The sequence below is a fragment of the Gorilla gorilla genome, chromosome 7 (assembly GCF_029281585.2).
Source record: "Gorilla gorilla gorilla isolate KB3781 chromosome 7, NHGRI_mGorGor1-v2.1_pri, whole genome shotgun sequence".
NCBI classification, from domain to species: Eukaryota; Metazoa; Chordata; class Mammalia; order Primates; family Hominidae; genus Gorilla; species Gorilla gorilla.
This window is the reverse complement of record NC_073231.2, coordinates 27,926,514-27,952,392: the sequence shown is the minus strand read 5'-3', so window position 1 is coordinate 27,952,392 and position 25,879 is coordinate 27,926,514. Positions and strand designations below refer to the sequence as shown.

The window sequence follows — 25,879 nt, the reverse complement described above, 5'->3', positions numbered from 1 at the left end:
TGGGCTCGCGCCGCCCCTGACCCGCCCGGGGCCGCCGCCCGCCCCGGGCTCCTCTTGCGGTTCCCCCCGGCCCGCGCGGAGCTCCGCCACCCGCCCTGGCGCCGGCGGCCCCGCGCCGTCAACAGCGCGAGGTGTCGGGTGGCCCAGGGTGTTTGGGCCGCACCGGGAGGCTGTTGGAATGACAAGGACGTCCCCGGGGCCAAACGAAAACAACCCCACCCCCTGCGGCGCCACCCGGCTGGGAGCGGAGAGAGGCTGACGGCGGAGGCGGGGGTCAGGGCGGGGACCCGGACCCCAGCCCCATGGGGGACAGAGTCCAAAAGTAAGCGGGGCCGCGGGCAGAGCGGGCACCACAGTCGCGCCCTTCCAAGAAGCGCCTAGGAGGTGGCCGCGGTGTCAAAGCCGTCCCTGAATTTGTTTTATTTGTGGTTCCAGATAGCTCGCGTCCTTGGTGTTCGCCTTGTCGCAGGAGCCTCGCCATCGCGCAATCTGCACTCGCCCCTCTGCAGATGTAAGGCCAGACCTGGGCCACCCTAACTTCTCGGTATCTCCTGTTTCTGCAAACCGGCCGGGTGGAAGATGCAGCCGGGCGTGGTGGCTACAAGGAAGTGCCCTGGTGTTAAGAACTCAGCCTCTGAAATCCGCCTCCCAGCTTCGAGTCAGCGACGTACTTCTGTTGTCCCGGCCTTAGTATCCCCGCTGCAATAAGAGGTACTCAGCTCAAACCATCTGGGTGAGGATTAAACGAGTTCATATCCATAAAGGACTAGAACAGGTCCTGGCACCACGTAAACATTCTTATCATCAAATGTTAAAAAACAAAGTTCTCTAAGATTTCGAAAGTGAACAGGTTATTTTTCTACGGAGTATTTGTGTCTGTTTCAACGTAAAATTCAAGGTGTATATTTCAAAATATATAGCTAAATGAATGGCTATTCTATTAAAATGATAAGAGAAACCTCTAATGAGAAAATGCAACATACAAGTAAATATTTTACAAATAATTCTGCTGACACAATCACCGATTATCACTTTACATTTTAAAAATCAAATGATCGGCCGGGCGCGGTGGCTCACGCCTGTAATCCCAGTACTTTGGGAGGCCGAGGCGGGTGGATCAAGACCATGCTGGCTAACACGGTCAAACCCCGTCTCTACTAAAAAACAAAAAATTAGCTGGGCATGGTGGCAGGCGCCTGTAGTCCCGCTACTCAGGAGGCTGAGGCAGGAGAATGGTGTGAACCCGGGAGGCAGAGCTTGCAGTGAGCCAAAATCGCGCCACTGCACTCCAGCCTGGGCAGCAGAGTGAGACTCCGTCTCAAAAAAAAAAAAAAAAAAAAAAATCAAATCATCCAGCAAGTTCTGACTTGCCTGCGAACTCATCCTCTACACTTTTTAATTTTTTTTTAAGACAGGGTCTTACTCTGTCGCCCAGGCTGGAGTGCAGTGGCATGGTCAGGGCTCACTGCAGTTTGAACCTCCTGGGCTCAAGCGATCCTCTGCCTCAGCCTCCTAAATAACTGGGACTACAGGTGGGCACCACCATATCTGGCTAATTTGGGGGTTTTTTGTTGTTTTGTTTTGTTTGTTTGTTGTAGAAATGGGGTCTCTCTCTGTTGTCCAGGCTGGTCTCAAACTCCTGAGCTCAAGTGACCTGCCCACCTCGGCCTCCCAAAGTGCTGGAATTACAGGCGTCGGCCACCACACCCCAGCCACCTTCTGCACTTTCTAATTCCCCTCGTTTCCCTAATTTTGCCCTGAAATTCTTCCCCAGTTGGTCCATACATTCCCAGTAGTATGCGTAGGAGTGAACAGCTTCCTTACCTGCGATGCTTTCTGCCTGGTTTTGCTGAGAATAGGGAAGGGGGCGGGGCTTAGGGAGCCTCCACCTCAGGGTTCCTCCCAGTCAGAGGCTGAAAGCCTGGTGGGCAGCTGGCTTTTGTTAACTCAGAATACACCTGACTGGGAATAGTGACTTATTTGAAGTATCTGCTCTATTTGTGGGGGAAAAGTTTTGGTAAGAAAAAATAATTATAATAAGGACATAGATACTGTAACACCAGCAATGATTAATTTCGTCAATACAAAGGTGATGACTGCAGGCTGCTTTCAAAAGCTGGAGACACTGTTTCAGGCTAAGCCTTGTTATGTTCATTACATTCAAGTAAAGATAAATCAATTATCTCTACTACAGGACTAAAGTGCCCCTTAAAGAATCTCTACTAGGAAAGAATGTAATGTTCACAATGTCTTCACATAGTTTCACTTATGTTTCACTAACATAGTTTCACTTTATGTGCATAGCTGAAAACAGCAAAACTTTATCCCTCCACTCCTCCATTCTTTAATCAGAAAATAATAAGGGTTTCCCCAACCCCTGCCTCAGATAATCTGTGTCCCTATTTTAACTGGGAGGAGGGATACAAAATATAGCAAACACACACACCAAAAAATGTATAAAACATAAATGTTGAAGCTAATGAACTGTAAAATAAACATTAGGACAACACCCACCCAGGTCAGGATACCCCAGAAACTCTCACAAGCCTCTTCTGGCTCACAAACCTCTCTCTCTCCCTCCTCCTTAGTAGTCATCACCACCCTTACTTTTACAGAATTCATTCTTTTCCTTTTCTTTTAGTAGTTGCATTACCTAAGTATGTCTCTGCAATATGCAGTAGTTTAATTTTGCCTGCTTTTAAGACCTTATGTAAATGAAATCATTTAGTATGTGTTTTGTATCTGGCTTATTTTGCTCAACATTTTGTCTTTAAGATTCATCCCTGGGGCCAGGTATGGTGGTTCCCACCTGTAATCCTGACTCTTTGCAAGGCTCAAGCAGGAGGGTCGCTTGAGCTCAGGAATTTAAGACCAGCCTGGGCAATACAGTGAGACCTCACCTCCATTTGAAAATAATTTTAAAATTAGCCAGGCATGGGTGGCGCATGCCTGTAGTCCCAGCTATTCAGAAGACTGAGGAGGGAGGATTGCTTAAACCCAGATAAAAGATGCAAGGAGCTATGATTGTGCCACTGCACTCCAGCATGGGCAACAGAGCAAGACCATCTCAAAAAAAAAAAAAGATGTATCATTGTTGTGTGTATCTGTACTTCACTTACTTTTGTTGTTTTAGAGTATTTCATACTACTTATTTCTTTACTGAGCATTTCATACTTACGGTATTTCATACATATTCTTCTGTGTCATTCCATACTATAACATATTTTGTTTTATCCAATTTTACTATGGGTGAACATTTGAATTATTTCCATTTTGGAGCTATTGAAAACAGTACTGAAAACAGTACACCATGAACATTAGTGTAAGTGTCTCAGCACAGGTGTTCACACACTTCAGTGGGGTTTATTTGCACAAGCGGAATTGCTGGATCATAGAATAATTGGACCTCCAACCTTGTTAGACACTGTCATGCAGACTTTCACTTTTCACTCCCACTCACAGTGTATGGACATTTATCTGGCTACACAGCCTAGCCTGTGCCTCCTGTGGTCAAACTTTAAATTTTCAGCCAATTTAGCCTGTTGATGAATGCCTGTTTTTATGCTTATTGGCTGTTTAGATTTCTTCCTTCTGGGGAAAAAAAAAAGTTGTTTGTCCATGTTTTAAATTCTTATTGATTTGGAAGAGATTGGTCCATATTCTGGATACCAGCTCTTTGCCATGATGTGCTGCAAAAATCTCTCTGGTTCGCCTTTTTAGTAGAGTACTGATGGTTTTTGATGACCAAAATGTAGTCTCATTTGCCAGTCTTTTCCTTCATAGGTTGTATGTATTATAAGAAATCTACCCGCTACCCCAAAGTCATGAAAATATTCTTCCAAGTCTTTTTTTTTTTTTTTTTTTTTTGACAGAGTTTTGTTTTTGTTGCCCAGGCTGGAGTGCAATGTCATGATCTTGGCTCACCGCAACCTCCGCCTCCCTGGTTCAAGCGATTCTCCTGCCTCAGCCTCCCAAGTAGCTGGGATTACAGGCATGCGCCACCACACCTGGCTAATTTTGTATTTTTAGTAGAGACAAGGTTTCTCCATGTTGGTCGGGCTGGTCTGAAACTCCCGGCCTCAGGTGATTCGCCTGCCTCGGCCTCCCAAAGTGCTGGGATTACAGGCATGGGCCACTGTGCCCGGCCTCATTTTTAAAGAAGTTTTAACCATTTGCTTCTCACATTTAGGGACATTGGGGTTTTGAGTCGGTGCCTTAAAATTCTACCTCCAAGGCATTCTCCTGCAATGCAAGACAAATATCCTCAGGATTCTGGCTGTGGCCTCTGTAACCACTGGATTTTCTTGGCCCCAGGCAGCCCGAAGTGGGGGAAGCTGCAGACAGCCAAGGAAAACTCATTTCTGCTTCTGTGCAACCATCTCAAAGCTAAATGATGAAGATGCATTCCACGTTTGCACCTTATATCCCCAAGGCAACTTGCAAAAATACCAGAAAGCCCTCACGACCCTGCCCTGGCTGCAGGCTGTGCTCAACAGTGGGTTGCCCAACATGAGCCCTTCTCCAAGCTCCAACAGCCATTTCTGGGCCAGGGAACTCTCTGGGAACCAGGAACTGGGCCCATTCAATATCCACCACCACCCCACCACCCCTGTCACTTCATGATCCCTTGGCTTCTCCTGGTGGGATCAACTTCTCTAGAAACTGAGGTCTCCTAGGAGACTGGAAGGAGCCACCCCACCCCGCCCCCACCCAGAGAAGGAGTGGTTGTGAATGGATCCCGCAAGGCACTAAGGCCCAGCTGGGGACAGAGGGACTCAGACTACACCCAGAGGCATCTACTTGAGACTCTCTGAGTGATGTCCATTTTTTCTAGTAGGTTCTGCCACCACAGGCCACCTTTCTGGAAGAACTGATGACTTCCATCCTCCTCCCTCTCCCCCACTTTTTACCAAGGAAAAACAATCTGAGAAAAATATTTATTACAGGAAAGCTTATGGTGATGAACAACACTGTGGGAGGCCATTGTTTTAGACTGAGCTCTTGCACCGGGCTCCAACAGACCAGACCAGTCATAATGGAGTCACTCATGCTAAATGCCACAAAATCAAACTGAAATTTTATGAAAGCAGACAGGTTTCAAAATGGGACATTTTTTTTTTCCTAAAAACAAGAGATTCCAGTCTACTCAAGTCAGGATAATCAAGAAGTCCCCTCTGCTTTAACCCTTACAAAAAAGTAAACTGATGTTAACCAATCAGCTTCTTTTTTGTTGTTTTGTTTCCTTGTTCCAACCTTCCAAAACTCACTGTTCGAACACTGCCCAGTGCAGCTCTCCAGGTATTTTGTAGAATGGAGGCTGCCCCCACTCAGGAGTTGCAACTAAAAGTCAATTACATCTATCACAAATTTGGTACAATTTTATGTCTTTTGACAATAGAAATGTTACTTATAAAAGTGAGAATCTGTAAGAAACCTAAATATCCCACAAAATAACTCTAATGTTAAAAATTCTATAGATCCACTGGGCATGGTGGCTCACATATGTAATCCCAGGATTTTGGGAGGCCAGGGCAGGCGGATCACCTGAGGTCAGGAGTTTAAGACCAGCCTGGCCAACATGGTGAAATCCAGTCTCTACTAGAAATATAAAATTAGCCAGGCATGGTGGCGGGCACCTGGGAGGCTAATGCAGGAGAATCGCTTGAACCCAAGAGGCAGAGGCTGTAGTGACCTGAGATTGCACCACTGCCCTCCAGCCTGGGTGACAGAGCAAGACTCTATCTCAAAAAAAAAAAAAAAAAGAAAAGAAAGAAAGAAAGAAAATAAAAATTCTATAGATCCACAGGATGAAATATTATAGAATTACTCAAAATTGTGTTATAGAAGAATGTTTGATGACATACACAATTTCTACAATACATTGTTAAGGGGGGAAAGCAGAAAGCCACATATCTAATCCTTATCTGTTTAAAAGGAATTAATTATATACATATACAAAAAATAAGTAAATGGATAATAACAAAATTTTTTTCTAGGTAATGGGATTAGGAGATTTTGATTTTCTTTGTGTTTTTCTAGATTTTTCTTTGTGTTTGATGAATGCATGCTACTTTAGGAATCTAGTGACTTTTGAACAAAGGAAGAAGGAGAGTGATCGAGAAAAAAAGAGAGACTGAGATTGACTCATGACATTTTCAAAACTGCTTTGGCTCCTTGAGGTGAGGGCAGATCTGTCATCAAGGCTGGTTTCTGTGCAATCAACTCTGAGGCCAGGTCTATATCCCTAGAAAACTCAGAATTGAGGCAACTACTGGGGTAATTCAGTCAGCAGATGAGAGAGAGAGAGAGAGAAAGACAAAGAGAGAGAGAGAAAAGGGAGGAAGGGAGGGATGGAGAAGAAACCTCTGCTGTTTTCTGCCTGGAGAAGACTGGAATTTGCTTAATAAATGTACTCTTTATTCCAGTTATTTTGGTCTTTCTATGCAACCTTCTCCATTTGAATTAACCTACTCCCTATCAAATAAAAGCCAATCCCAGTTACTATACTCAGAGGTTTCTTTGAACCACCCCTGAGCGCTGCCACAGAAAAGCCAATCTCTGTTGCCAAACTGGAGAGCCAAGGTGGAGCCCCCGGATCCCCCTCCTGCCTGGTACAGCCACCCAATTCATTCACCGTGACTCATCCTGCACAAAGATGAGTGACCACACACACGCATTCCTGGCTTCTGGAGGCCCAGGCTCTGAATCAGCATGCGCATGCTTTGGGTTTAGCCAGCAGAGGTGACTTTCACCCACCCACCTGCCCAGCCACCCTGCCAAGGTCACCATTAACTCTCTGTTTTTAAATTCAAGATTCATTTCTAGGTCCTCTTACTTGGCCTACCAGTTGCATTTTACATGGATTTTTTTTTTTTTTTTTTTTTTTTTTTTTGATTCTCACTCTGTCCCCAGGCTGAAGTGCAGTGGCGCCATCTCGGCTCACTGCAGCCTCTGCCTCCTGGGTTCAAGCGATTCTCTTGCCTCGGCTTCCTGAGTAGCTGAGACTACAGGTGCATACCACCACACTCGGTTATTTTTGTATTTTTAGTAGAGACAGGGTTTCTCCCTGTTGTCAGGGCTGGTCTCAAACTCCTGACCTCAAGTGATGGGCCTGCCGTGGCCTCCCAAAGTACTGGGATTACAGGTGTGAGCCACTGTGCTTGGCCTTGCATTTTACGTGGATTTTATTCCCTCATGCTTTACACACTTCCTTCACTTGTCTTCCAGGACACCCATTGCCCTCTCTGGTTGTTCTGCTCTTCTCTGGAGTCTCCTATACTGGTTCACCCAAACTTTTTTTCTCTGACAGTTTTATTTTGAAATTTTCATACTATAGGAAAATTGAAAGAACAGGGCAATGAATACCCACTTGTATTTCCCTCACCCAACTAATCACCTACCCATTCACCAGCTATTGCCATTTTGCCACATTTGTTCTCTCTCCATGTGTATTTTTTGAGCCATTTGAAAGTTGCATATGCCATGACTTTCAACAAAACCACTCTACTACTGTTACAGCTAAGAAAATTAACATTAATATGATACCATCTAATATCTATTCAGATTTCTCCAATTGTCCCAAAAGGGTTTGTTTGTCATAGCTTCCTTTTAGCCAGTATCCAGTGCAGGTTCACAAAATGTATTTGGTGGTGATGACTCTCTGGTTTCTTTTCATCTAGATCAGCTCAACACATTTACAGAAAATAATAATAACATTGACCTTTTTTGCAGAGTTCAGAAGAGATGGTTTGTGAATTTCTTCTATCCCTGGCCCTCTTAACTTTTGGGTTACCCGAGAATTTGGTTTTGGACTTCTTTTCTTCTCTGTTTACACTCACTTTCTTGGTGATCTCATCTGGGATAATGGCTTTAAATATCATGCACATGTCAATAACTCTCAAATACATATTCTCAGCCTAGGCCTGTCTCCTGAATGCCTGACTCTAAGTATTCATGGAGATCTCTACCTGGTATTTCATAATCAGCTCAAATTTTAAAACTGAACATTTGGTCTTCCCAAAACTTCTTCTGCCTGTGGCCTTTTCCTTCTCAACTGATGGCAACTTCACCTTTCCATTTGCTCAAGCCAAAAAACAGAATCATCCTTGACTCATCATTGTGTCTTACTGTCTACGTCCAATCGGTCTGGAAACCCTGTTCCCTCACTCTTCAGAATACACTCTGAATCTGACCACTTTTCACCACCTGCACTGTTTCCACCTGGGTCTGCTGTCTAGATTATTGCAATGGCCTCTGAACAAGTCTCCCTCCTTCCACCTCTGTGGTCCTGTAACCTATTGTAACACAGTCACCAAGGAGGGCTTTCACGATCTTAAGTCACATTATGTATTATATACTCTTCTACTCAAAACCTTCCCGTGTTCTCAGTTTGCCTCAAAAGTAAAAGCCAAAGATCTTCACTAGCCTATCAAGGCCCCCTTACCTCTCTGACCTCATCTCCTCTACCCCCTCTTCCCTCTTCCCCTCATTCACTCCACTCCATCTATCCTCAGCACATTGATTCTCAAACAGATACCAAGAGTGAGCCCACCTTTGGGCCTTTGCACACTCCCTCCAGACACCCACATGGCTCCTTTCCCCACCTCCCTTGGGTCCCTTGCTCAAAGGGCACCCTCTCAAAGGGGCCTATTCCTGACTTTTCTTCTTAAAATTGCAATTGCTCACCTTTGTGCAACACACATGCATGGCACACGCACATCCCTCATCCCCCTTATCCCTTATCTTATATTACCTTCTAACATGCTATGCAATTTACCCATATGTTGTATTTCTTGTTTATTTCCTGTTCCTCCCTCCCCAGTGTAAGCTCCTAAAGGCAGAAATCAAGCTGACCTAAGCAAAGACCTGAAGGAGCTATGAGGACATCTGGCAGAAGAGGTAATGCTACGGGTAAGGAATTGTACAAACACATGAGAAATATCCACAGAAAGCACAGCACCTGGTACGCACAGAATGAGTACTAGCTATTATTAATATTTAGTCCACCCCTCCCTTCAAAATGGAAAAGCAATGCTGTGAATTTTAGTGAATCGTTTATAATTAAACCAACCATGTTTATTTAAAGCTACTTGGCAGAAAGGCACTAGGTAAGAAGGCAGGGCGGGGGGAGAATGCCAAAAGCTGATACCCCACACGCACCTAACTCATGCCTAGAAGACCCAGGGAGGAATGTGGCATTCCCAGCAGAATAGAAGCCCTGATCCTTTGCTTCAAAGGATGTGCTTTCAATCACATTATTCAATTTCTCTGGCCCTGTCTGTAAAAATGAAGGGGGTAGATGATAATGCCTAGAGTTGGGTAAATTAACAGCCAAATATTAGCTTTTGATAAAGAGTCCCTCCTGGAATAAGACAGGAAATAACAATTATTGTTAGGACTGGCAGCTTTATTCTCTGCATAAACTTGGTTTGACACTCTCTCCTGAGTATTTTAACAAACACAATTTCAGCTCCTCCCTTCCTAGCTCTATTCCCAGACTCTCAGAGGGATCAAAAGGAAACAGAGAGTAAAATTTTGAAGATGTGACTATTTGACAGCCGGCATGATGGTTCAGAGTCAAACATTCTATAACTTTTTCTTATAATTTCTGTTCTGCAATCTCTCAAATTGCCAGGACTTGGGAATGGAGAATGAATTAGCAGCTTCTTTTAGGGTAAATGTATTCCCCTTCCATCCTCCACCTATCCCAAGCATGCCCAGGGTCTTCTGGCCACAGGTCCACTCCAACCCTGCTCCAGGCCCTGGAGTGAGGAGTCCTGCCAAAGGAAGGTGGATGAGCAGCTCTGGCACAGTGAGAGCCTTCTGGGCCTAATTCTCTTACATAAAATGGACCTGTTCAAAATAAGACCTTCCCTGGGTCGCTTTTAAATGACCCATCCTGCTCTCTAATACTTCTACCCAGCGTCAGACTGTCTGGAGAGGAGGTAGAAGGGGAAGCACACACTTGGTTATCAGGATAATTTATCTACATGGCACCAAACATCAGCATGCCGCTGTGCCTGCCTGCTCCATCTTTGTCCATGTAGTTGCTCCCCACCGCACTCCCCCTCCCACCACTGCTATGCATGTTTGGAGAGCGGCGACTGGGGAAAGAGTAATGGACTGTGCTGCAGCAGCTCCCTAGGCCCTGGGCTTCCCCTTCACTCCCCCTGCACAGTAACTCACATGCCCTTCTCCTGTGTGTTGAGGGAAGCATCCACAAGTTCCCTGGGCATTGGTGGAGGATCTTAGGAGACTTCCCACTTTCCCTGGCATCCTTCCAGGATTAAGGAACATGGAAGCCTGTGGCCATACTACAAATTAAGTTCCTTCCATGCAAGACACCCTCCAGGGCTGGGTGGTCCCACAGATGGCTAGTGACATAGTCTGACAGTTGTTGCCTCAGGGGGCAATAGATGGTCAGACTATGAGTGCCTTAGGACTCAAAGAGTGTTGTGCATCAATGATAGAATGGATAAAGAAAATGTGGCACATATACACCATGGAATACTATGCAGCCATAAAAAAGGATGAGTTCATGTCCTTTGCAGGGACATGGATGAAGCTGGGAACCATCATTCTCAGCAAACTAAAACAGGAATGGAAAACCAAACACTGCATGTTCTCACTCATAAGTGGGAGTTGAACAATGAGAACACATGGACACAGGGAGGGGAACATCATGCACGGGGGGCCTGTCATGGGGTGAGGGGCAAGGGGAGGGAGAGCATTGGGACAAATACCTAATGTGTTCCGAGCCTAAAACCTAGATGATGGGTTGATAGGTGGAGCAAACCACCATGGCACATGTATACCTAGGTAACAAACTTGCACATGTATCCCAGAACTTAAAGTAAAATTGAAAAAAAAAAATTTAAAGAGTGCTATGCAGAGGCAAAATACTCTGAAGGATGGCGTGTCACCTCATTTACACCTCCATTCAGTCATGAGCACCAGAAGCTGGGATAGATGGGTTTTATTCTGTTTGTTTTGTTTTTTGAGACAGAGTTTCACTCTGGTGCCCAAGCTGGAGTGCAGTGGAGTGATCTCAGCTCACTGCAACCTCTGCCTTCCAGGTTCAAGCAATTCTCCTGCCTCAGCCTCCTGAATAGCTGGGACTACAGGCACCTGCCACCACGCCCGGCTAATTTTTTGTATTTTTAGTACAGACCATAGTAGAGACAGGGTTTCACCGTGTTAGCCAGGATGGTCCTGATCTCCAGACCTCGTGATCGGCCTGCCTCAGCCTCCCAAAGTGCTGGGATTACAGGTGTGAGCCCCCGTGCCCGGCCAGATGGTATTTAACTGGGAAGCCCACTTCACAGCTGCTCTTAACACTTAGAACTGCTTCTAGCTTGGCCTGACCCACCTCACCTTAGCAGGTTTCTCCTTTTCCTAAAGAATGTGCTTAAAAAGTCTTTTAAAAGTTAAACTCACAAGCACAACTAGTTTATCTGTATTATACACCAAAAATAGCTTTTAATTAGAAAAACAAGTTCAGAAGCCTGGGCTGGCTCTAGCAAGTCACAGGAGGCCGGCCCCTGGAGGGTGAATTCAGGAACAATCCTTGGGAACTTGCAATTATGTTGAAGAAAGAAATCAACAAGGGTTTCTGTTTGTTTGTTTGTTTGTTTAAATGGCTTTTTTTTTTTTTTTTTTTTTTTTTTGGTAGAAAGATTCCATTTAGAATGTTATCCACTGTGGACACCTCCCACATATACAGCCAGTGGAGGGGGTGGGTGGCCCTATATTCAGTGGGCACAAGGAAAGGTGTTGACATATTTTACATTTGTAGAGAATAACAATAGCGACAGTTGAAACTTATTTATAGCACTGTGCAGGTTGGTAACTTCTTAAGGAAAGTGCAACTTGGAGCCCTGGGCTCAGCCCCGGGAAGCCATGAATAGCAGACCTGTCATGTCCGCCTCCCTAGGCGAGAGGCTGGCCAGCGGCTATAAACAAGTTAAGGGACTCCTCTGAGCCTCAACATCCCATCCCTGGAATGGAGAGAAGGACGTCTGCCCTGCTTATCTCAAATGGACATCGATGAGATCATAGAAGCCCAAGCTGAGGTTACATCTGATGCTAAAAACTAGACGACAAAGGGTCTGTCTGACCCTCAAGGTCAGCAATGTGTGTGCAACTCCCCTCTCGGGGTCTGGGGACGCAGCCATGTGTTCCATCGCACACCAGGCTTTGGGGATATTGTAGGGCTCAGCAAGACCGCCGACTGCTAGTTTATTAAAAGAGCAGCTGCCATCCCGCCGCGCAGTGGGACAGAGAGCTGCAGCCCGGCGCAGGCTCGACCCCGCAGGGAACAGCGACCCGGGGATAGGCAGCTCTGGGCTGCACTGATCTGGGACTCTGTCGGCTCTACAGACACACACACACATGCGCACGCGCGCGCACACACACACACACACATGCACACACACACGCACGCACAGCCGCTAGGCCTAGAGTTTATTTTTCCAGGGGCTGGTGGGGACTCCGCTCCCGCGGCTGGCGGCGGCACTGGAATGTTAATTGAAACGGAGCTGGCGAGCGCGGCGCAGATAAGCGTCGCCCAGCAGAGTCCCCGCCTGCGGCTCCCCGAATCAGCGATCCGGGAAGGCCCCGCCGCCTCTCTGGCCGCTGAGGGTTTTCTTTTCCACGCTGAAGGAGTGGAACGCGCGCGGAGGCAGCTCGGCGCCCGCAAACCCCCGGAGTCAGCCCCCGACGGTCTGTCCCAGAACTAAACGGTCTCCGCCACCCAAAGCCGAGAAGCTAAGAGGCCGGCTGTGGGAGGGTGACACGGAGAAATGGAGAAGCCCACCCAGCGGTTACATACCGGCAGATTTTTATTTCCTTTAACTGGTTGGTTCTTCTAAACATTTAATGCAAGAAATCTCTTGGCCCGCTTCACTTTACTCTCCACTCATGCTCTTCCCCTAACCCTGAGAATTTTGCACAGATTTTCGGGGTTCGCGCGGAGCGCCTCTGAAAGTGATGGCGGACAAACCGTCAAAAAGGACTCAGCATAGCAATTTAGGAAAAGATCGTATCAGATCCTTAATTCACACCATACACTCGAATACCCTCGAAAGTAAGCAAAGAAATTATAACAAATATTAGAATAAAATATGGGTGAATTCCTTTTTAACCTCAGTGTAGGAAAAGAAAGGTCTTCTCACCATGACTCAAATCAAGAAGCAAGTAAAGATAACACAAATGATTACATTTTATAAAATGCATGGTAAAAAAGCACTATAAAAGAAGTCAAAAGACAATTGTCAAACAGGAAGAAAATATTTGCAACATATAGCACACATAACCAAAGTAACTGATATTGAGAAAACTTAAAAGTTGAAATTGGGAGATGGATACAATTTGCGTTTGTGTATGTATGTGTATATATTTATGTGTTTTTAATTTTTATGTATATTATACATGTATATGTATAGATACATACACATATGTATATATCCCTTAAACATATAAAAGGATGTTGCACCTCACTTATAATTAGAGAAATGCAAACTAAAAACAACACTGAGATACTGTTTCTCACCTATCAAATTTGTAAGAATTAAGAGGCATGATCATGCATTCCGTTGCCCGGGCTAGCTGGGAAGCAGGCGCTCCCATACAGTACTGGTGGAATGCAAACCTGTAGAACCTTTCTGGAGAGGAGAACTCCTAAAAATATTATATATGCATTTATGTTTCACCCATGGTCCCATTTCTTAGAAATGTGTCTTTTGACAAATTCAATGGACAATTGTCTTTTGACTCTGAAGACATGCCTCCAACAATATAAAAACACATACAAACTTATTATTGTTATTGTAAAGTACTGGAAAACTCTAAATACTCATTCACAGAACAGTGGTTGAATAAACTTTGGTACATTTGTGCAATGGAGTACTAGGCAACTATAGAAAACAATAAGGAAGACCTCTTTGGACCAATATGATGTGACTGCTGAATATATTGTTAAGTGAAAAAAAGCTAATGGCAAAAGAGTATCTTCAGGAACCAATGAGAGCTGGGAACAGCTCATGTTCTAGGGAGGAGGCTGTGCGGGCCATGGGGCTTTGGGTGTGTGATTGACTGCAGGTATGCTTGCCTTGTGGCAGCAGATAAAGGATGCACCAGTGATCAACCCGTCTCTTAAATATGGTAATCAGATCAACATCATAGATTTTAATGATAAAAGTATCATTATAAATGAAAACGTTATCCATCAAGTGGATGAAATTAGGCACATTAATGCCAGTCCGGCAGACAAAGGTGAGCTGGTGACATTCTACAATAAAAGTTAATGTGTCTTCTCCTGACTGGACTGGATACTCCTGGAGGGTCCTGAAGTGTGTACTATTTATCTTTGTGTCTGAGTGCCTTGTATACGGGGTGACCATATGGACAGTTGTGGTTAGTTTATACTTGGCACACCATCTAGTTAGTGTTAAAGGACACTTTCCACTTTCCCAGTGTTAAAGGACACTGGCCTTTCCCAGTTAGGCCAGGTGCAGCAGCTTACTCCTGTAATCCCAACGCTTTGGGAGGCCAAGGTGGGAGGATCACTCGAGGCTGGGAGTTCCAGACCAGCCTAGGCAACATAGTGAGGCTCTGTCTCTAAAAAAAATGTATCCCAGTTTGTGTGACAGATTCTATGATTACCTTTTCCATGTAATAGGCACTCTCAGAAAATATCTTCTGAATTGAATGGAATAATTTGGAACATAATGAAGTAATGGTTTTGCTAAAATGTTTTAAATTGTTGAGTATATTTTTCTATGGAGTGAGTGTACTAACACGTACTGAGCAAAAAAAGTAGGAAGAAACATAAAAGGCAATTACTAAATAAATGCATTGATCGTAGTACATGAAAGAGCACCATATGGGAAATCAGGAGATAGATGTGGCCTCAAATAAGTGTCTTAACCTTCCTTTCTCTTAGTTTCCTCATTTATAAACTAGAAATCATAACTACTTTACACATCTCACTGAGTTATTTTGAGAACCAGTGAGATGAGATGTAAATATGCATTTTTTAAAAAAGGAAACCATACAGGAAATAATCTAGATCTGTTTGCCAAATTGTTCCCCATTATTTTTCAACTCTTCATTTCTGCTCTAGAGGGAACTGATGCGGGAGCAGGGCCACAGAAGTGCAGAACAATGGCCCCAGGATTGGTAGTGAGAAAACCTGGATTCTAATTTTCCTCTGCTATGTGATAGCTGTGTGATCTTGGACCACATGTAATCTCTGAGTTCTTTATCTGTAAAATAAAGATGACTAAGCTAAAGACATCATTTAAAAGAAAAAAATGAGAAAATTCACTGAGTCATTTTGAGAGTTTACTTTAAAATTATCATTATGCACTCTGAAATATAAGGTTATAAAGCCCTATACTAACAGTCATGAGTAGTAGGAGATTCTCACCATCCTGAGTATACTGCAGGCACGGAATAGCTTATTTTGAGCAAAGGAGATATAGGTAGAAAGTACACAGGCATTGTTATTGCAGCTATTGTTCTAAAGCAGTGGCCATGCACAGGTAGCAACCAGAGACATGATATCAATTCAAAAAAAAAACACACAATAAATGTCATGGCTTTACAATAAGAAAGAGTATCCATATTAAGCTGCCTTGTCATGTAAGAAAGAAGGAAAAATAAGAAAATACACATATATCTGTTCATTTGTTGTTGTTGTTTTAAAGCACAGAAAGGACAAACTAATGAGATTTGAAGTGTGTACCAGCTAGGAAAGAAAGGGGAGTGGGAACAGGAATACAGGGACAAAGGTGTACTGTCACTTCTTTAAGTACATCTTTTTACATAATTTTGATTTTAAGAACCATGTTAATTTTTCAAATACTCAAAAATATAAATACATTATTACAGTATTAAAAAGTGGATCCCAGCTAAAGGGACCGTGGCAAAGCGGAAATTGCCACCATTGATGATCCCCAGACACCCTTTGGGCCAGTCCCCAGAGTATCCTAGGAACTATCCCCAATCAAGCAGGATAGATACCTGTCCTCAATAAATATTTGTTAAAGACCTACTACGTGCCTTGGGGACACAGCTGTGACAACAGACCCAGAGCCCAAGTCTAGTCTAGTCTAACGGGGATCCTGCACTTGGGTTAAAGAGGACTGATTTCACCTCAGCCCACAGGGCCCACTAAGCCGCGAGGTTACCAGGAATTGCCTCTTGAGTATGGTACTTGCTGGAGGGAATCCCTTCGTTTCAGGAGAGTGAAAGAAACAGGAAATAATGACTTTTGTTAACCACGGAGAAGAAGAGGTTCAGGGCCGGGCACGGTGGCTCACACCTGTAATCCCAGCACTTTGGGAGGCCGAGGCGGGTAGATCACGAGGTTAGGAGTTCGAGACTAGCCTGGCCAACATGGTGAAACCCGGTCTCTACTAAAAACACAAAAATTAGCCGGGCGTGATGGCGGGCACCTGTAATCCCAGCTACTCGGGAGGCTGAGGCAGGAGAATTGCTTGAAACCGAAAAGGCGGAGGTTGCAGTGAGCCGAGATCATGCCACTGCACTCCAGCCTGGGCAAAAGAGCGAAACTCCGTCTCCAAAAAAAAAAAAAATCAATAAATATAGTGTACAAATTCCGTCTGATTGTGCAAGGTAACACAATGTATGGGAATCATTTAAAAGTCTGTCTTCTATGCAAGAATGCAAGTTCGGATAAGAAGGCTGAGACCTCTCATTTTCTCAGTATTCCCAGAGCTTGGGCAGAGCTGACCCATGGTAGGCGCTTAAAACACTCTGCGGACCTGAGTGAAGCAAAGCGGATCAATCACACCCCTAGCACGGCCGTCTCCATCTCACCTAAGAAAAGAGGTGATCACGATGTCTCCATTCCTGAGTAAGGGACACACACACACACACACACCTCCCGGCACCACGCTGTTGGGGCTGCACGGAGAGCTGCCTAAGAGTCTCTGGACTCTCTGGCTTTTCTGCTCTCGCCGCCCCTCCTAGTTTCCTCCCCGGCTCTCCTGGGCGCCAGCGCTTAGGCAGGTGGCCTGTCGCTCGACCCTCTGTTGCACTGCGAGGCAGCCGCCAATGCGCCTCCAATTGACCCGGAATGGGCGAGATTCGAGGTACCGGTTCCACTCTCGGCAGGCGGGCGGCTTTCAGTGTTCCTGGCGCTGAAGTAGGAGGAGGGAGGAGGGACTCCAGGCCCCTCCGAGAGGTGACCGAGAGAGACCCAAGCGAGCGAAGAAGCCGAAACCAGAACGCAGGACACTGCGAATTCCCGCCGCGTGGCGCGGTGCTGCAGAAGGACGGCCTTGCTGCCTGCAGGGGTGGGGCGAGCGCGACAGGGACCCCTATCCCCAGGTCTGCGAAGGGAGCGCGCATCCTGAGCCGAAACGACCCTTTCCATAACAAGGACTCGCTATGCTGGGGAGCCTGCTCTTGGAAAGCGGCGGGTAAATGCTCCGCAGACCCGGACTCCGGTCAAATGGAGACGTTTCCACCCCTCGAGAGGCGTTAGAAAGCATTTTCACGTACAAAAATCTCATTTGATCCTAGCAGCAAGCCAGGAAGGGCAAGGCTGGGGACCTAGGGCTACGATTTGAACTCAAGGCTTCCGACGCCAAGTCCCCCACAAGGTGTCCTTTCTTCTACGACTTAGGTAGAGTGCGACTGTCTGCCACGAAAATTCCACCAACTGATAAGGCGCTGGAAGGTTTCTGGCGTTAGGTTTCTACCCCGGGTCGCCCTACTTCCCCCCTCCAGCACTTGGAAGGCGAGAACCCAGTCGTCAGTATCCCCTGGAAGGACGAGGCGGAATTCCTACCGCGGAAATATTCTAAGTTCAGGGTCTCTTGTGGGTGCCCGGTGATGATTGTAAACACCCGCAGACCAGGCACTCGCCTGCACCTCCGGGAAAAAAAATACGATAATACTGTTTTTCTAGGAAGCCTTGGAATGGCATGTCTTATGAGCATTAAAATATTTGACTCATTGATGTTTCTTCTACATATGTATCCTGAGAAAATAATAGAAAGTATTGACAAGGATGAAAATTAAAGGCACAAAATAAAGTCTTACTTACAGTGACGGGAAAAAAAGATATTATCTAAAAATACAAACACAGTCTACTATGGTCTATCCATAACATGAAATATTAGATTCCTATTTTAAATTATATTTGTTTCTAAAGATGAACTGGGCATGCTTATGATGTAAATTTAAACATATACAAACATATATACCCTATGAGCTCATATATACAGAAATAAAGAGAAGAAGGTCCACTAAAATGTTGTCTCTGGGTGGATATTTTCTTTTAACTTTTCTTCACTTTTTCCAAGGTGTGCATGATGACTTTTATCAGGAAACAAAAATTCAAATAAATGTATGGGTCATCAGAAGATTTTGAGATCTCTAAGAGCAAAGGATGTATATTTCAAAAAGAAAGAAAGACAGGGTAAATTGTCTCGGTTTAGAGGCTAGTCTGGTCTTGCCATTTGGTGAACTATCTGGGCCACCTCTCTGATCTGGACTCCTCGCTAAACAAAAAAAGAAGAAGAAGAAGAAGAAGAAGAAGGAGAAGGAGAAGGAGAAGGAGAAGGAGAAGGAGAAGGAGAAGGAGAAGGAGAAGGAGAAGGAGAAGGAGAAGGAGAAGGAGGAGAAGGAGAAGGAGAAGGAGAAGAGAAGAAGAAGAAGAAGAAGAAGAAGAAGAAGAAGAAGAAGAAGAAGAAGAAGAAGAAGAAGAAGAAGAAGAAGAAGAAGAAGAAGAAGAAGAAGAAGAAGAGGAGGAAGAAAAGAAGAAGAAGAGGAGGAGGAGGAAGAGGAAGAAGCAGCAGCAGCAGCAGCTGGAAATATTTGGGTATAGCTTTGATGTGAAGATTAAATGTTACCATGTATAGGAAATCATTACTTTGTAGCTGAATGATCAAATGTGCTGAAATTTTGCATAAATCTTTGTGTGCAATTTTGCATCCATTAGCCTGGGGAGATGAGTTGGGTTTATCTGAATTTCAGGAGATAATCATATTCAAACAGCTGTTGTAACATTGAATTCACGTAAGTAGGTTTAAGAAGCATTTGAGGCCTGCGCGGTGGCTCACACCTGTAATCCCAGCACTTTGGGAGGCCGAGATGGGCACATTGCTTGAGCCCAGGAGTTCAAGACCAGCCTAAGCAACATGGCGAAACCCCGGCTCTACAAGCAATAAATAAATAAATAAATAAATAAATAAATAAATAAATAAATAGCCAGGCTTAGTGGCTGCATCTGTGGTCCCAGCTACTCAGGAGGCTGAGGTGGGAGGATCACTGAGTCCGGGTCGAGGCTGCAGCGAGCCATGATCCGGCCACTGCATTCCAGCCTGTGAGACAGAGAGAGACCCTGTAACAAAAAAAAAAAAAGAAGAAGAAGAAGAAAGAGAAAGAAAGAAAAAGGAGGGAGGGAGGGAGGGAAAGGAAGGAAAGAAAAACAAAAAGAAACATTTGATCTGAAATCCCCAAAAGAACTCTAATGAGATCCCATTGTGATTAAAACACAATTTTTAAACCCTCTTCGCTTCAGTGCTGGAACTGCTGACACCAAATAACGTTTCCCTGATCCAGGAGTAGTAACAGCAGGGGCTGGATCTGTTGGCGCTATCTCCGTGTTGGTAACCTTTGTGCCACACTGCGCCATTTACTCGGTGCCCGCCGTAACCAAGGGCCTTTTCTGGAGATCTAATGCGAGTCAAATCTTCCCAGCCCTTCGGTGGGCGCCGCATTTATACGCGCACACAAGCTGGCACGCTCCAGGCAATCCGCTTTAAGGAGGATAAAGGAGAGGAAGAAAAGGAACGTGGGGACGCCAAGGGCGACGGAAGCCCACCCCCCCCCCCCACCCCCACTCCCGCCTCTGACCACTTTGCGCGGGCCGCAGAGATTGCCTTCCAGTCTCCCCCACCATTCGCGGAGCCCTTTAAGAGGTCGAGGGCTCCCCACATGCAGCCCCCACACCCATTCCTCGGTCCTGGGGCTGAGAAGCTGCTCCTAGGAAGTGGCGGGTCGGGACTCCGCAGACCTGGATTCTGTTCAAAGAGAGAGGTTTCCATCTCAGTATAGGCCCTGGCGGGTCAAGACTCACTTCTACTCTGCGGTCCGGCCTCTGTGCACGTAAGATCCCAGCGCGCACCTCAAATCCCGCGGGTCCCAGCTGTCTCTATCTTAGCTTTCCTCCGCCATAAGAATGCAGAGTTGAGCTAAGACCAGGCTGGATGGACCGGATCGGGTTGCACAGCAAGGACTCCACCTCCAATCCCCGCATGTCCACTAGGAGGGTCCCCGTGGACCCTAGGTTGACCTCGGAAGCTCCCGCTAGTACCGTATTGACGGAGATCCAAGCCGCGCGCAGCACTGTCTCTCCACGTTTTCTTTGCTTTGAGAACCGTCAATACGAACCAAACCTCCCAGGAAGGCGACTGGGGACTGGAGAGGATTAGACGGGCGCGGGAAGAAAGCGCTGGGGGAGGAAGGTGCAGAGCTAGCACGTGGTTTCTGCGAGAACCAATGGGGGGCTACGGTCTCGTCACCCGGCCCTGGACCCGGGCCCACCAGCATGGCCCAGAGGAAGGCGCTGTCTGGGACGCTGGGCGTCTGTCCCAGAGCTTGGGTCTGACTGCGGGGCCTGCAGCGACAAGACGGGAAGTTCAGGGTGCCGCTCCTCACCCGGACCTCCTCGGCCCCGCCCCATCCGCCTTCGGGATGCTGCTGAGCCCCGTCACCTCCACCCCCTTCTCGGTCAAGGACATCCTGCGACTGGAGCGCGAGCGGAGCTGCCCCGCGGCTTCGCCACATCCGCGGGTGCGGAAGAGCCCGGAAAACTTTCAGTACCTGAGAATGGACGCAGAGCCGCGAGGGTCAGAGGTTCACAACGCTGGTGGCGGCGGCGGTGACAGAAAGCTGGACGGTTCGGAGCCTCCTGGGGGTCCCTGTGAGGCAGTCTTGGAGATGGACGCTGAACGGATGGGGGAGCCACGTGAGTAAGCACTCAGGTCTTGCCTCCTGCTGGGGGAATGTGGGGGCGGGGGCGTCATCCATGGGTGCATGGGGAAAATACGCCTCCTGTCTCCTGGGTTCGAGACTCTCTCCATTTTCTCTCGAGGAGTCCAAAAAAAAGGCCTCTCGAATCCCATTCCCATCCTCTCCTGACACCCAGTGTGCTTCACACACCCCTAACGAAATTAAGGCCCTGAATCTCACGGATTCACTTTTCCCAAATCCGCTCCTCTGATTCCCACGAACGCATCGCTCACACTCGCAGCCACAGTGCCCAGAACCTCCACCTTCTCATCTCCACAGCGAAACCCTCCGCAGTGTCTTAGCCGTGCCAGTCACCACCGCCCTTCCCTACCATCATCTGGTGTCTCTCCACCCCCAAACCGTTTGCAAAAGCGTGTGGCCATCAAAGCAGTGGAACCCTCGTGGCGCTGAGGTCACTCCTAACTGGGCCCTTTCTTGCTGGTCTGGTCGGGGGACCCCCCATTCCTCCTCATGGATTTTTCTTCTGGAAGACGAAAGTTGGGGACCGGGTGGCGATTGAGTCTCCCGAAGTGGAAGGCCCCGTTGGCGCAGGATTCTCCGCGTCAGGGAGAACGTTAAAGGCTGCCAGGGTTTTCTCTGCCCTGGGACAAGGTTCTGGCCGAGTCCTGTCGCATGTATCCAAAGGCGCAACGGTGCGCGCCGGGCTGCGAGGCCCACGCACCTGTGTCCAGCCCGCTGGAAGGGAAGGGGCTGGCGGGGAGTTGTGTTGCGTCGATCCGGAGGCTTCGGTTGGAGAGCCCCGACATTTCAAGGAATGAAAACGCCACTTTTTTCTCTCCAAACCTCAGCACCTCACTCGGCATTCTCAACGCAGGGGCCCTGAGTAGCGCCCGGCAGGGCAGGCCTCCTCTGCCAGACTGTGCCATGGCGCCTCCATTCAAGGCGCGAACGAAAGAAATAAATCAAGGGGCTAGATCGGAGTTATTTACCGGCCTGCAGGCCGGCTGCTCACTAACTCCAGAAGCCTAAGAACATTACCTGCTGTGTCCGCGAAGAAGCTGGTAGGTTTTCTGCAGCGGATTCTAAACTCCCTCCGCGCTGCTCAGCCAACTCGGCGATCACTTCGGCTCCGCTGACAAAGGATCACGTTCCTTCGACCACCACAGTCGCCTCGCAGCCGATGGTATTTGCGGCGCCTTCCTTCTCCCACTGGAAACCAAATCCTGGGAGCGTCTCTTCTGCGGCAGCAGTGGACGCCGCCGAGGAGGGACCCGAGGCCGGCTCCAGGAACTGAGCCCAAGGCCGCGGTAGCGATCCGGACAGGGAAGACACCTTCGGTGGGCTTCATGCCTTCCTCCATCGCAGCTAACCACCTTGCCCTCAAGAACTCCAGGATTGTGAACAGAAGGGCGCAGGGTGCTGGCCCACCCTGCGGTGCTGTGCAGCTCCAGGGCCTGCATGATCTGTGACTTTGAAATGGGGTCCTCCTTGCTCTGCAGCCTGGCTGAAGGTCAGTTGTTACCTTTCGATGTGCTAAGAAAACAAACCCTCCTCAGGATTTTTCCTCTTTGCAAGTGGAGATGGCCTCAGTTTATCTGAGCACAGACGTCTCTGAAGGAAGTTGTTCTGTCCTCAAACTTTAAATACCAAACAGCTCCATCCCCACCAGGAGATTGTGCCAGTGCCTTGGGTATTAGAAGTCTGGTTCCAATCGCACTGGCTCATTTAGAGTCCTGTCCCGTCTTTCCATGAACTTGCACCCCCTCCATGCTCCTGATTTTCTCCTGGCGTGAGATCCCATGAAAACTCAGCATGTCCCTTCTATCCACCCTTGGGGTAAAACGGGGTTTAAGCCCAGACAGGAGAGAAGTGAGAAGGGAGGAAAACGCTGCATCTTGGTGGGCACAGTCTCAGCTGTAGGGGTCGCCCTGGGTGAAAGGAAGACTTCAGGGTGAAGCCCACACCACCTGCTTGCCACAAAGACCCCAAAGGAGGGAGAGGCTACTTTTTAAGAAGCCAAATGTGGACCTCAACTTTATGTATCTCTCAAAGAGAACCTCAGTTTCTGAGCCAAAAGTCAGGAGCCAATAAATATTTTGTTTTCATCATATATTGTTAATTTGGATTACAAAGCATCATATCCAAGAAAGCTGGGATGCATCCGTGGTGTTGGTGGAGCGCTGCGTCAAAAAGACAAGAGTGTGCACAAAAGTGGGGTGAAGGTAGGAGACACTCAAGGCTCCCGTTCCTGGACTTACAGCCAAGTTCCCTGCAGTGCGCTTGGGGCTGCGAAGGAAAATGAGGCAGACAGGAGCCTCCTGAGAGCCTGTCACCGAGTTTGCGCCTTCTTGACACCCGGGCTTCTCTCTGTTTTTCCTTCCTTTCCTTCTTCTTCTTCTTCTCCTCCTCCTCCTCTTCCTCCTCCTCTTCCTCTTTCTTCTCCTTCTTTCTCTACTTCCAAGGAGGGTCCAAAGTCTCCTCAATCTGATAGACACCTCCACTCACACTTGTTCCTCACGGCGAAGGTTTCCCATGCACACACAGATTTTTTGTTTTTTTGTTTGTTTGTTTGTTTGTTTTTTGAGACGGAGTCTCGCTCTGTCACCCAGGCTGGAGTGCAGTGGCGCGATCTCGACTCACTGCAAGCTCCGCCTCCCGGGTTCACGCCATTCTCCTGCCTCAGCCTCCCGAGGAGCTGGGACTACAGGTACATGCCACCTCGCCCGGCTAATTTTTTGTATTTTTAGTGGAGACGGGGTTTCATCGTGTTAGCCAGGATGGTCTCGATCTCCTGACCTCGTGATCCGTCCGTCTCGGCCTCCCAAAGTGCTGGGATTACAGGCGTGAGCCACTGCGCCCGGCCCATGCACACACATTCTAAGAAGCAAATGGAGCTGCCTTAACTCTTTATCTAGAGTCTACCTTTAGGAAAAGGACGCACATACCAGGGACCATAGGGTGTCACAATTTATGTTCCAGCAGTAACATATAAAAGTGACAGAGCTTGGAGGGAAAAAACATGGAGACAGTCCTGGGACAGGGTTCGTCCTGGGACAGGGTTCGGGGGCAGTAGGGAGGAGGGGCCTGCGCAGAGTGAAGGCTGCCAGAGAGAGGAAAGTCTTGAAAACTAAGCAGGAACTGCTCAGGTGAGCCTTAGGCTGGGCGCTGATGTGTCCCTTCCTGTGCTTTTAGAGCCCGGCCTGAGCGCGGCCTCGCCCCTCGGCGGCGGGACCAGGGTGCCAGAGCGCGGCGTTGGCAACAGCGGCGACAGCGTGCGGCGTGGCAGCTCGGAGCAGCCCAAGGCGCGGCAACGACGGAAGCCGCGCGTGCTCTTTTCGCAGGCGCAGGTGCTGGCCCTGGAGCGGCGCTTCAAGCAGCAGCGGTACCTGTCAGCGCCCGAGCGCGAGCACCTGGCCAGCGCGCTGCAGCTCACGTCCACGCAGGTCAAGATCTGGTTCCAGAACCGACGCTACAAATGCAAGAGACAGCGCCAGGACAAGTCGCTGGAACTGGCCGGCCACACTCTAACGCCGCGCCGAGTGGCGGTGCCCGTCCTGGTGCGCGATGGCAAGCCCTGCCTGGGCCCCGGGCCCGGCGCACCTGCCTTCCCCAGCCCCTACGGTGCAGCAGTGTCGCCCTACTCTTGCTACGGAGGCTACACCGGAGCACCCTACGGCGCAGGCTACGGCACCTGCTACGCGGGCGCGCCCTCGGGTCCTGCGCCACACACACCACTGGCCAGCGCGGGCTTCGGACACGGTGGCCAGAATGCCACCCCGCAGGGCCATCTGGCAGCCACGCTGCAGGGTGTCAGGGCCTGGTGAGGCTCCTCGGCTTGACTCTGCCCACCAGGGCCAGATGCTCGTTCCCTTCCCCTCCGCCCGCAGGTCGTGACAAGGAGGGGACGCGGCGCTGGAAGGAAGCTGCTACCCAACGGCGCTTCTTTCCGGAGGGATCTCTGAAACTGCGATCTGCACCACAGTCACCCAGTTAAAGGCCCCGCCTGGGACGTTCTTCCCCCAAAAGGCGACCCCTCCACCCGTCACCCACCAAGCAACACAGGGACTGAAGAACACCAAGGCTGGCTGGCAGTTTGGGGTGTGGGAGCAGTACTAAGGCGCGTGACTTTTGGGGCTTCAACCCCAGAGGCCCGAGAGGCTCTTGCATCTGTACGCAGCAGCCCCGGGGCATCGGGGGTGAATGGAGATGGTGATCTAGCGGGCCTACCATCCTCCAATTAATGACAGCTGTTGGGGAAGAAAGAGAAGAGGACCGGAGGGCGGAAAGGGGGCTGAAGAGCTGGGAACTTGAGGATCCGGGAAGTTCACGAAGAGTAACCTGCTTTGAGCCTCTTCCTTTGGGACTTAAACATCCCCGTAAGGCCGCGCCCCTGGGGACTCCGTTAATCCAGAGGAGCGCTCTTTTCTGGCCACGACTGCTCTCCTGGAAGTAGGCTCTACATTCCGGTCCCTTTCACTGTTGTGCATTTCATCTCTTTGTACAGCACAGCACCCCCAATAAATATACTACATAGGTGTGCATGTGGTTGAGTGTGTGTAGGCCGTTAGAACATATATTCGCCATTACCTTGAAACAATTTCGAGTTAAAGTAAAAATGAAGCCCGGAAGTGCTAGGAGAACAAAACCAATTCAGTCTTGGAGGTAGGTTTCCTAATTTCTTCCCTAACACTCCTCTCGCCCTCTTTGTAGGTTTTCTTTGGAGCATCAGCAGTTTCTAAGTTTTGAGCCAGGAAAAGATCAAGTGCCCCAAAGTCCTAAAAAGATGGGTAGAAAGCCTGACCTTTAGGCTTTCTAAAATTGTGACATTTTGACATCTCACCCCTAACGTATCTGAGGTCATGCAAATTCA

The 25,879-nt window shown here is 48.0% G+C and overlaps 1 protein-coding gene and 1 long non-coding RNA gene across 5 annotated transcripts; both read left to right on the top strand.

The window, feature by feature from the left end:
* The first annotated feature begins 28 nt into the window (after positions 1-28).
* Positions 29-15,508, top strand: LOC109027958 (uncharacterized). Of its 4 annotated transcripts, none has more exons than XR_010134942.1 (5): positions 29-322; positions 436-733; positions 6,040-6,179; positions 8,822-8,910; positions 15,122-15,322. It is a non-coding gene; the product is annotated as an uncharacterized lncRNA (long non-coding RNA). The 4 variants fall into 4 exon arrangements; XR_010134943.1 differs by having other exon boundaries at positions 95-322; positions 436-711; positions 11,933-15,508; XR_010134944.1 differs by having other exon boundaries at positions 95-322; positions 436-711; positions 8,822-8,962; positions 15,122-15,504.
* Positions 15,509-20,572: 5,064 nt separating this feature from the next.
* NKX2-6 (NK2 homeobox 6) lies at positions 20,573-25,544 on the top strand. Its single transcript, XM_004046787.4, has 2 exons — positions 20,573-21,004; positions 24,202-25,544. The coding sequence occupies exons 1-2, from the start codon at positions 20,731-20,733 to the stop codon at positions 24,831-24,833; spliced, it is 906 nt and encodes a 301-aa protein (XP_004046835.4). The 5' UTR covers positions 20,573-20,730; the 3' UTR covers positions 24,834-25,544.
* Positions 25,545-25,879: the final 335 nt, after the last annotated feature.

Bases quoted from the DNA above. Each gene is read 5' to 3' on its own strand.
- NKX2-6 (XM_004046787.4), top strand. From the start codon at position 20,731: ATGCTGCTGAGCCCCGTCACCTCCACCCCCTTCTCGGTCAAGGACATC. The intron at 21,005-24,201 runs GTGAGTAAGCAC...CTGTGCTTTTAG, and splicing joins TGAACGGATGGGGGAGCCAC to AGCCCGGCCTGAGCGCGGCC.